Below are 12604 nucleotides of genomic sequence, written 5' to 3' on the forward strand. Positions count from 1 at the left end.
CATATAACCCCTAAAACTAGACACACTGTTTGTGTGGAGGGGCTCTATGGAACTGCCTAGCACAGCGCTTTGTTATTCCCAGCAGTGCCATAGAGAATGAATGAAGTGACAGCCCACCCGGTCCACCGGACTATTTATTGGGGGGGGGGGGGCAGGGCTGACCCCTGTTGTGAAACACAATGCTTTGCCTATCAGTGAAATTTTATAAGCTGCATTTGGGTCCACAACAAGTAGCCTGCAGATTTTTTTCAGTACCACAGACCCTAAACAATGATATCAAACAAAGTTTTCCAGTCAGTTTATGAGAAACTTCTATTTGCATCAAAAGAACTTTCGCAAGAAATTGAGCAACACTTAGTTGGGGATGTATAGGGCTACAATATTAATGCCCTGGTTTGGGTCTCTAACAGTATATAACACACAGGATTACAAAATATTTTATTATTTACAGATTATACAGAACATCTGAATCTTTGTATAAAATCCACATTTACTGGAAGTGGATGATACGTGCGGTAAGTGCCAACGAGCATGGAAGTAAATGCAACCTCCAGATTGAAAAGCAATGTCAATTTTTATGAAAAAAAAAATTAAAAAAATATGCAAATGAGCCGGAGGGGCTCTGGGCTCCATAGCTGCTTATCGAGCCATAGAGACCCTCAGGCTTGTTTGCTTAATTTCTAAAGGACATTTACTACCAGGATGAAGGATTGTAAACCAAGCACATGGACATACTGGTGTGTGCCCCCCCCCCCCCCTCCTTTTGCAGGATCTTCTCTTCTCTTAGTTTCTTATGCCCTGGTTTTTATGAAAAAAAGCCCCTCAGGCCCATTTGCATAAGTTTTAAAGCCTTTTTTTTCTTTAAAACAAGGTCATAGGAAGCTAAAAGAAGAGCAGATCCTGCCACCGGGGACGCACACTAATGTGTCAGTGTGCTGGGTTTACAATCCCTTATCCTGGTGGTAGATTTCCTTTAAAGCCTTTAAAAATAAAAACAAGGGCACAGAAAGCTAAAAGAAGATTTCATGGGGAACAAAACCTGCAACTTATTTAGATAATATTTGGAGAGAAATCTGAATTCCATTTGTTTCATCATTTCAATTAATGATTTTTTTTTTCCCCGCAATAGATGAAGTTATGTTTAAGATGGATCATGACGCCCCTACTATAAAACCAAGGAGAATTCAGAACCAAAATGTAATCCATCGACTCGAACGCCGAAAAATCAGTTCTGGGAAACCCGGTTCTCACTGGCACCAAGTTCGCATTTTCCATCAGAATGTCTTTCCTAACTACACTGTGGTCAATGTGGAAAAGCCGCCATGTTTTCTGCGTAAGTTCTCCCCTGATGGCAGATACTTCATTGCTTTTTCCTCGGATCAGACCTCATTAGAGATTTACGAGTATCAAGGCTGCCAGGCGGCGGAAGACCTTTTAAATGGATACGAAGGAGAAATCTTGGCAAATTCTAATGATCAGAGGTCTGTGAACATTCGAGGTCGCTTATTTGAGCGCTTTTTTGTCCTCCTCCATATCACTAATGTGGCTTCAAATGGGGAGCACTTAAACCGAGAATGCAGCTTATTCACTGATGACTGTCGTTATGTCATTGTGGGATCAGCGGCCTATCTTCCCGAGGAGCCATATCCACCTTTTTATGAAATTTACCGTAACAGTGAGTCTGTGACCCCCAACCCCCGATCTCCACTAGAGGACTATTCCCTTCATATAATAGACCTCCACACCGGCAGACTCTGTGACACAAGGACCTTTAAATGTGATAAAATCATCCTTTCACACAACCAAGGCCTGTACTTATATAAAAACATTTTGGCTATTCTTTCCGTGCAGCAGCAAACCATTCACGTTTTTCAGGTAACCGCAGAAGGCACCTTCATTGATGTCCGGACAATAGGACGGTTCTGTTATGAGGATGACCTTTTAATATTGTCAGCTGTTTACCCCGAAGTACAACGTGAGACTCAAACTGGAATGGCAAATTTATACAAAGAACCATTTATTAATTCATTGAAGCACAGACTTCTGGTATATCTATGGAGGAGAGCGGAGCGGGATGGAAGTGCCATGGCCAAAAGGCGTTTCTTCCAGTATTTCGATCAGCTGAGACAACTCCGAATGTGGAAAATGCAACTCCTGGACGAAAGCCACCTATTTATCAAGTATACAAGTGAGGATGTGGTGACGCTACGCGTCAACGACCCATCACAGGTACAGGTATATAGAAATTCCTAACTTCCTTTTATGGGGGTGGTAATGATTTATATTAAGGGATACTTTTGCTGCAGCAAGTGTGAACACTTTCTAAGGGTCCAGAACATAGCCACATATCTTGTAAAACATTGGCAGGAATTTATCAAGCTCTGCGTGTCAGCACTCAGGAGTAGAAAGGGTAAGAAACAGCTTTTTGTGAAGTTTTGTACTTTTTTGAACAAATAAAAAACACATTTTACTACAATTAACCATCAGTAAGCCTAAGAAAGTAGAAATGGCTAGCTTGTCTTACTGATGTACACTACTGAAATATAACAGAAATGCTCATAGTATTAGACTGCACATGAAGGGTGATGGCTGCAGAATAATTCCACATCAGTACCACAATCGGCAGAAACTGTACTGTATGCTCTAGTATGCAGTGGCTTCTCTGCAGCATGTTATAGAGCAGCGATTCTCAACCTGGGGGACGAACGACCATTTCACAGGGGGTAGCCTAAGACTGTCGGAAAACACATATTTCTTAGAAACCGAGACATGGCTCCAGAGCCGTAGTGAAGCCAGGAGATGGGGAGGCGTGAAAAGTTTCCTCCTGCTGTCTCCCCCTGTCCATTTCCTATCTGTAGCACCGGGTGGCACCTCCCATTGCCCTAGGTTAGCCCCGCCTGTACCCGCATGATGCCTTCTTTACAGAACAGGAGACCATCTTCACATGGGCACAGGTCCAGGAGAGTGGAGACTTTTTGGGGGTACAGTGCCAGCCAGAGCCACTTTCAGAAGGTAGACACACTTTGCAAAGTGAAGAATTTAGTTTAGTCTACACGCACACAACTGCATGCTCACCAGAGCCGGGACCCTGGTGTGGTAAATGGCTAGGTGGAAGAGAGAGGGGGAAATTACATTTTTATTTGGAAGTATGGTCAATCAAATGGATGATCACATTTCCTATTGAAAACAATGGGGCCATGGGTTAGCTGTGAAAAAATACATTGCGGTACGCCAAGCAGGTAGGTAGGTTATGCATTGCACATTAATTCTGGCCATCTTTATTATAGATGAGCCAGGTTTTTTATTTTCTATAATACAGCACAAACTGCCGTAATATTATGTTGGCGGGTGACAAGGTATTTGTGGAGAGGGCTCACAGGATAGGCCGGGTCTTACACTTGCAATCAGCACCACTAATTTGCACCTCGGCTGTACGGAGAGGTGCCCCCTCCATACATGGCCTTCCAAGAACCATGGAAAAAACAAGGTAATGCAGCGTTCACATGCAATTCAAAGGCGGAGGAGAGGAGATACCGATCACAGATGAGTTTAAAATTTGTTCTGAAGTGGCTACGAAAATAATTTTATGGTTGTGGGTCACATTAACATGAGGAATTGTATTGAAGAGGTTGTCCAATCTTTAAAAGAAACTATATACCGGCCCTAGGGAGGAAGCCTGCAATAACAAACAAAAGAAAAAAGTTATCCTTACCTTCTCGGACGCTCGCTCTGCAGCCCGTCGGTATTGTGCGCCTATTTGTTTACAGAGGCAGGCACGCTCACCCCCCTGCCGCGCGCTTGATGCAGCATTAGATTCAATACAGTATCAGAGGAGCAGAAGTAGTCAGAAGGGAGCGCCTGCCACTATAATCAAACGGGCGGCAGCGATCACGGCAGGAAGGTTAAGAACCACTATTATAGAACATAAGATGGTACATGGTATCCATCCAAAAAGAAAAGTGGGAGACCTTTAGCAACCATATGAGTCCATGGATGAGATTTATCAGTGCTTCTACGCCAGTTTTCTGGCATAGAAGTACAGAAATAATCACAATTTCTTGTGCAAGAAGTTGCAATTATACTGGCCAACACCACCTTTACGTGTGAAGGGGCACAGCCATCAGCCAAGTGGGCAAAACGCCCTGTGCCCTTTTTAAAAATCTGCGCTGGTGTGAGACACCCCCGACCTCCTTAAGTAAGGCCTCATGTACATGAATGTGGCGTCGCCTGGAAGTTGAGGACTGCATGTACATCCATCATGTTGACTTGTAACCCAGAATACAAAGTGCTATCTGACTCCATTCACTGTGCAGGTTCTCACCGGTATTTAAACTTGGAACACGACCAATCGGCAATGAGAATTGTCTTGTCTTGAAAATGGACACCATTCCTAATAAACATGTTATACAATATAAATCTAAACTATGTAACAACTACATGGTCCTACACCAGTGGTGGCGAACCTATGGCACTGGTGCTAGAGGTGGCACTCAGAACCCTCACTCTGGGCACCCAGGCCATCACCAAAGAGGACTCAAGTTATCTACTTGCACTCCCAGGCAGCCCAGGACTTGTCATGCTAAATGTTATAATAAAGAAAGAGCGCTGCCTGGGACTACAGGAGGAGTGGGAAGGTGTGGACAGATCAGAATTATCTTTGTTGCTCCTTCTCCAGGCAAAACATTTCTTACTGCTCTGGGGAACATTCTATCTACTGCATTGGTGTCCTCAGAGCACTGATACGATTGAAAGTTACAACAGAGCGGGGAGCAATAAGTTAGGGAATATGTTGCCATGTTGGCACTTTGTGATAAACAGGTGGCTATGGGTTGTAGTTTGGGCACTTGGTCTCTAAAAGGTTCGCCATCACTGTCCTACACCATTCCCGATCCTTCAATCTGACACATTAAAATATGCAGTAGTTATTATTTTATTATTTTTTTTCTTAAATGCATAGAATGTGTCATCCATGAAAAATATTCTGATTTTAGCGACTTCATATTTTTTTCCCCATTTTCAGTAATGTTAAAAATGCCGATATTTCATAGAAACTTTTCCTAAAAAGCATCATGTTTGAGGTCTAAAAACTATTTTTGCTCAAGCAGATTAGTGCAAAGAAAATCGTATTTTACCTTGTAGCTGAGCTAACTAAGCGAGACTGTTTCTAAAAGGATGATGGGAGAAGCTGTCACCTGTTGTAAAGAGAATATTTGTAAATGCACGGCAGAAAATAATTAACTAATACAACTGAAAAACAAAAATCTAAGTTTTACTAAATATGTACTCTAAACGGGCTTACCTGGAACATGGAAGTTAAAGTTGCTTTGTAGGATTAAAGTCTCCAAAAACAATTCAAGAAACCAGGCAAAGTGGTGATAAATCCTCCTCCTCTTGTTATTAGCTGGTATAGAACTCGAGATGGGGTGGGGGGGTCCCTGAAGTAACACTCCTCTGGTAGCCTCTAAACTTGACTTATCTCCAGCAAAATGACTCTTCTTTGATCATTTTTACGTGACTTTGGAGGAGATTTATTTTAAATGGGTAAATATTTTACATTCAAGGGGATTCTAGAAAGGACATTTCATCCCCTACCTGAGGAGGTTGGTAGTTTACTGGGGTCGCATTTGGTGACAGGTTCCCTTTAATGTTGATGGCCTATCCAGAAACCCTGGACGCTGAGCGGCGCACGGTGCTGCCTTGCTGAAAAATAAGTTGTGCATTATTAATGGCACATGGGAAGTGGCAAGGACAAGACCACTTTATAACAATTGTTACATTCTAATATATTCATGTTACAATTTCTCGTACATTGCACTTATTTTGAAAATCTATTTCTTTTTTTTTCTTTGTTGGACAGTTGTTACTTTAGTCTTCCAACGTAATTGTCCGTAGCGCTCGGGCGGCGTAGAGTAGGAAAGGGAAAGGGACTTTGTAAACCACTTTGGTTGAGTTAAAGCTATTAATTTGCTCGGTGCCCTCCCTACCATTTTGTCCTTCAATCATAGCTGGTGAAGTACACATTAAAAGCTCTTAGCAACTTTTAACATTTTAGGGTTATTAAAAAAGAAAAAATTGAGTAAAAAACATTTCTAGAAGGCGTGAAAGTAAAATAAAATGTAACAGTACAAAGAACTAAATATTTTCACTTTTTTCTGTATGTAAAACCTACATAACAGTACAAATGCTGCATATCAAGTAGTAGAAAATCAACCATTACTTTAGTCTATAGAGGACATAAAAGAACATAGGGTAGCACGGTGGCTGAGTGGGTAGCACTTCTGCCTTGAAGTGCTGGGGAACTGGGATCAAGCCCGAGGTCAACATCTGCAAAGAGTTTGTATGTTCTCTCCTTGTTTGCTTGGGTTTCCTCTGGGTCCTCCGGTTTCCTCCCACACTCCAAAACATACTGGTACGTTGATTCGATTGTGAGCCCCATTGGGGACCGGGACAGAGCTGGCACAGCAGCGTAATCTGTGTGTGCTATATAAATAAAGGAATTATTATTATTATTAATATTATTGATGTTTCTCATGGAAGCATGGAGTGAGCTGACACTCCGGCTGTAGGCTCTTTGAAGACAGATGTTCCCAATGATCATAGAATATGCGTTGACGTGACTCTATGGTGACTGATCACAAGGCACCGAGTTTACTTTTTACTTGCCTATAAAGCCCACTCACAGGACAGAAGCAGTATATAGACACCTCATAATGACACAGCTTCCCTCCTGGGGTACAGTCTGCCATGCATCATGTGCTAGACAATTTATTGGTTAAAGGGTTATCGTGGGTCTAACACTTGATCAGCTTCATATTCTAGTGAATGGGGTACAGCAAATTACTCTGATCTCCTCCAAGTGTTGTGGTCTCTTCCAACATCTGACCACAGGGAACCTTGTTATTGGACTCCCAATAATATAATAATACAAAATACTCCTTTATATGGCTAGGGCCAGGGTGGGAAGGAGATCCATACCTACCCTGCTCTAGTACAGGCGGTCCCCTACTTGAGAACACTCGACTTACATACGACCCCTAGTTACAAACAGACCTCTGGATATTGGTAATTTATTGTACTTTAGTCCCAGGCTACAATAATCAGCTGTAACAGTTATCACAGGTGTCTGTAATGAAGATTTATTGTTAATGCCGATTCTTATGGCAATCGAACATTTTTAAAATCCAATTGTCACAGAGACCAAAAAAGTTCTTGCTGGGATTACAATGATAAAATATACAGTTCCGACTTACATACAAATTCAACTTAAGAACAAACCTACAGACCCTATCTTGTATGTAACCTGGGGACTGCCTGTACTTCCGTTTATAGGGCCTGTGTTTAGCCTGAAGTTCTTGGGGGGAGGGATACAGGACCCGCTTCAGCCAATTGATGGCTTTCTCTGGGACAAGACAGGAAGTGAAATCCCACCTAAGTTTCATTGGCTGAATCGGGTCTCTTGACCCCTCAGAACTTCCAGGACGGGTGAAGGCCCGAAAAAGGAGCGACATGAGAACAGAGCGTGTTGTGCCAGGTAAGCAAGCTTCCTGTTTTTCGGGGGATTTTTTTTCTTCTCCCCAACCCCTAGAAGTTTTCTCATATTTTTTTTATTTACTTATTTTTTTAATGTTAAAAGTGTTTTCCGGTATTTGGGCTGGCTGTATACTACACCCTCGGCTTATACTCGACTCAATAGGTTTTCCCAGTTTTCGGTGGTAAAATTAGGGGTCTCGGCTTATACTCGGGTCGGCTTATACTCGATTAAACATTCAATACAAAAGTCCTGACATCTGAGAGTGTAAGGCTTCTCCTGTTAAAAATCCAACGTTGCAGGTCATTCTTTGCCCTAGGGAGTTTTAATCCCCATACACATGTAATATTTGCTGTGTTTTTCTGGAATTGTGGGCTGATGTTAATCTAATGTATGTCCTCTGTCTCCGTACATACAGTAGGGACACTCAGTTCCTCAGTACATAGTGGTCCACAAATTGGAATCGACAGGTTCCCATAGACCTCTAATCATCTAATGATCTGTAATATGAATGGGCAGCTCTAACATTGTGTAACCCAAAGGTTTGAGCTGTTGAAAACACAAGCAAAATATAAAAGAGCATTATAACAAGTTACATCTGCTCAGGATAATGTGGTAGATGGATATATCTGAATGTTTCATCCTGGTCTTGCATTTGTCTCTCCTCAGCCTTCCTTCTTCGTGGTGTACAATATGGTCACTACAGAAGTCATTGCAGTCTTTGAGAACACGTCCAATGAGCTGCTGGAGCTGTTTGAGAACTTCTGCGACCTGTTCCGCAATGCCACCCTCCACAGTGAGGCCGTGCAGTTCCCATGCTCGGCCTCCAGCAACAACTTTGCCAGACAGATTCAGCGGAGGTGAGAGGTGCCATTTTGTCTTCTGATTCATAAGAGTAAATGTCATGAAATAGTAGCAGCGTATTGAAGCACACAAGATTGTTGGACATTTAGTCTTGGCCTAGTTTGTAAAGACGCAGCTCGACTTTCCATTTGTTGTGTATTGCAGGTAAAGGAGGCTCCTGCTGCAGCCAGTTGTTTTACTTTATGCCAGTGGTTCTCAACCTTTCTAATGCTGTGACCCCACAATACACCTCCTCATGTTGCGCTGACCCCAAACTACGTACAAGATATAACTACTAATAATACTGCCCCTTGTGTACAAGAATATAACTACTATAATACTACCTCCTATGTACAGGAATATAACTACTATAATACTGCCCCCTATATACAAGAATATAACTGCTATAATACTGCCCCCTATGTACAAGAATATAACTACTATAATACTGCCCCCTATGTACAGGAATATAACTACTATAATACTGCCCCCTATGTACAAGAATATAACTACTATAATACTGCCCCCTATGTCCAAGAATATAACTACTATAATACTGCCCCCTATGTCCAAGAATATAACTACTATAATACTGCCCCCTATGTCCAAGAATATAACTGCTATAATACTGCCCCCTATGTACAGGAATATAACTAGTATAATACTACCTCCTATGTACAAGAATATAACTACTATAATACTGCCCCCTATGTCCAAGAATATAACTACTATAATACTGCCCCCTATGTACAAGAATATAACTACTATAATACTGCCCCCTATGTCCAAGAATATAACTGCCATAATACTGCCCCCTATGTACAAGAATATAAATACTATAATACTGCCCCCTATGTACAAGAATATAACTACTATAATACTGTCCCTATGTACAAGAATATAACTACTATAATACTGCCCCCTATGTACAAGAATATAACTACTATAATACTGCCCCCTATGTACAGGAATATAACTACTATAATACTGCTCCCTATGTAGAGGAATATAACTACTATAATACTGTCCCCTATGTACAAGAATATAACTACTATAATACTGCTCCCTATGTAGAGGAATATAACTACTATAATACTGTCCCCTATGTACAAGAATATAACTACTATAATACTGCCCCTATGTACAGGAATATAACTACTATAATACTGCCCCTTGTGTACAGGAATATAACTACTATAATACTGCCCCTTGTGTACAAGAATATAACTGCTATAATACTGCCTCCTATGTACAAGACTATAACTACTATAATACTGCCCCCTATGTACAAGAATATAACTACTATAATACTGCCCCTTGTGTACAAGAATATAACTACTATAATACTGCTCCCTATGTACAGGAATATAACTACTATAATACTGCCCCTATGTACAAGAATATAACTACTATAATACTGCCCCCTATGTACAAGAATATAACTACTATAATACTGCCCCCTATGTACAAGAATATAACTACTATAATACTGCCCCCTATGTACAAGAATATAACTACTATAATACTGCCCCCTATGTACAAGAATATAATTACTATAATACTGCTCCCTATGTAGAGGAATATAACTACTATGATACTGCCCCCTATATACAAGAATATAACTACTATAATACTGCCCCCTATGTACAAGAATATAACTACTATAATACTGCCCCCTATGTACAAGAATATAACTACTATAATACTGCCCCCTATGTACAAGAATATAACTACTATAATACTGCTCCCTATGTAGAGGAATATAACTACTATAATACTGTCCCCTATGTACAAGAATATAACTACTATAATACTGCTCCCTATGTACAGGAATATAACTACTATAATACTGCTCCCTATGTACAGGAATATAACTACTATAATACTGCTCCCTATGTACAGGAATATAACTACTATAATACTGCTCCCTATGTACAGGAATATAACTACTATAATACTGCTCCCTATGTAGAGGAATATAACTACTATAATACTGCTCCCTATGTACAGGAATATAACTACTATAATACTGCCCCCTATGTACAAGAATATAACTACTATAATACTGCTCCCTATGTAGAGGAATATAACTACTATAATACTGTCCCCTATGTACAAGAATATAACTACTATAATACTGCTCCCTATGTAGAGGAATATAACTACTATAATACTGCCCCTATGTACAGGAATATAACTACTATAATACTGCCCCCTATGTACAAGAATATAACTACTATAATACTGCTCCCTATGTAGAGGAATATAACTACTATAATATTGTCCCCTATGTACAAGAATATAACTACTATAATACTGCTCCCTATGTAGAGGAATATAACTACTATAATACTGTCCCCTATGTACAAGAATATAACTACTATAATACTGCTCCCTATGTAGAGGAATATAACTACTATAATACTGCCCCTATGTACAGGAATATAACTACTATAATACTGCCCCTTGTGTACAAGAATATAACTGCTATAATACTGCCTCCTATGTACAAGACTATAACTACTATAATACTGCCCCCTATGTACAAGAATATAACTACTATAATACTGCCCCTTGTGTACAAGAATATAACTACTATAATACTGCTCCCTATGTACAGGAATATAACTACTATAATACTGCCCCCTATGTACAAGAATATAACTACTATAATACTGCCCCCTATGTACAAGAATATAACTACTATAATACTGCCCCCTATGTACAAGAATATAACTACTATAATACTGCCCCCTATGTACAAGAATATAATTACTATAATACTGCTCCCTATGTAGAGGAATATAACTACTATGATACTGCCCCCTATATACAAGAATATAACTACTATAATACTGCCCCCTATGTACAAGAATATAACTACTATAATACTGCCCCCTATGTACAAGAATATAACTACTATAATACTGCCCCCTATGTACAAGAATATAACTACTATAATACTGCTCCCTATGTAGAGGAATATAACTGCTATAATACTGTCCCCTATGTACAAGAATATAACTACTATAATACTGCTCCCTATGTACAGGAATATAACTACTATAATACTGCTCCCTATGTACAGGAATATAACTACTATAATACTGCTCCCTATGTACAGGAATATAACTACTATAATACTGCTCCCTATGTACAGGAATATAACTACTATAATACTGCTCCCTATGTACAGGAATATACCAGTAACTGCTATAGTATTGCTCCATTCTTCGCCATTCTTCCTGAGGCCTAAGCCAACATGGGGAGAGAACAGAAAACAGACCTGGACACACATCGTACAATGATCTATTGCCGCTAGGCTGCATTTTCAAAACAAACACAAGGTTCTTAATTACATTTTTATCAAATTGTATAAGGCCACTAACCACTTTATGACAACCTTGTTGTAGTGGGTCCCTAAGCTGTTGTGTGCAGCATCACATTGTGCTGCAGCACAGCACCAGCAGAGACCAGTTGCCCCCCAGCACCCATACTGGCAGGCATAGCCCCCGTGGCTCCAGTAGCAGCGGGGATTCCAAGCAATACCGCACAATGTGAACAGGAAAAAAGGCGCACCTTATATGAACAGGTGTTAAATACTCTCTGTTCCATGTGGTCTCAGACACTGGCTGAGAGGAAGTAGTAGGCCACTGTATGCCGTCTCCTGCTAATTTAAAAACACTTGGGTAAAATGGGGCAGAGTGCTGGCACCAGGCAGAAAACTAAATAAATGAGCTATTGCCGCTGGGCTACATTTTCAAAACCAACTTGAGGTTCTTAGTTACATTTTAATCAAATTGTATAAACCCACTAACCACTTCACGGTGACCTTGTGGTAGTGTTTCCCTACGCTATTGTGTGCTGCACTACATGGCATCCACTGCCGCTGCAGCACCAGCAGGGTCTAAGACCCAGTTGCCCCCCAGCACCCATACTGACAGGCATAGCCCCCACAGCTCCAGGACCTGGGTCCCCCCCCAGCACCGCACCACAGAAGCACATGAATGAATGTGGCACCTCAGAAATAAAGTCAATCTATTGTAGATGCTGTGATGCTGCCCAAAATAAGATAACTAACACACACAATATTATTTTTCAACCTGAACATGGCTGTATAAAAATGTCCTATGGCTACCTGCTCACCGGGGCTGTTACCTTGGCACAGCACACGGCTCGATGGAGAGGGGGAGGGAGTAAGCGCTCGTCACCCCTCACCTCTCCATAGAAAGC

At 40.8% G+C, this 12604-nt stretch overlaps 1 protein-coding gene across 5 annotated transcripts in view; it reads left to right on the plus strand.

Moving 5' to 3' along the window:
* Window positions 1-12604, plus strand: part of DET1 (DET1 partner of COP1 E3 ubiquitin ligase) — a 38227-nt gene that overhangs the window by 1151 nt on the left and 24472 nt on the right. For 2 of the 5 annotated variants that reach the window (XM_072148518.1, XM_072148519.1), the window contains exons 2-4: window positions 452-515; window positions 1130-2235; window positions 8198-8388. In XM_072148518.1, the coding sequence (XP_072004619.1) occupies window positions 1138-2235; window positions 8198-8388 (1289 nt within the window). In that variant the 5' untranslated portion in view covers window positions 452-515; window positions 1130-1137. The remainder of the gene's footprint in view (window positions 1-451; window positions 516-1129; window positions 2236-8197; window positions 8389-12604) is intronic. The other 3 variants (XM_072148516.1, XM_072148520.1, XM_072148517.1) reach the window with 2 other exon arrangements.

The sequence above is a fragment of the Engystomops pustulosus genome, chromosome 4, assembly GCF_040894005.1.
Source record: "Engystomops pustulosus chromosome 4, aEngPut4.maternal, whole genome shotgun sequence".
NCBI lineage: Eukaryota > Metazoa > Chordata > Amphibia > Anura > Leptodactylidae > Engystomops > Engystomops pustulosus.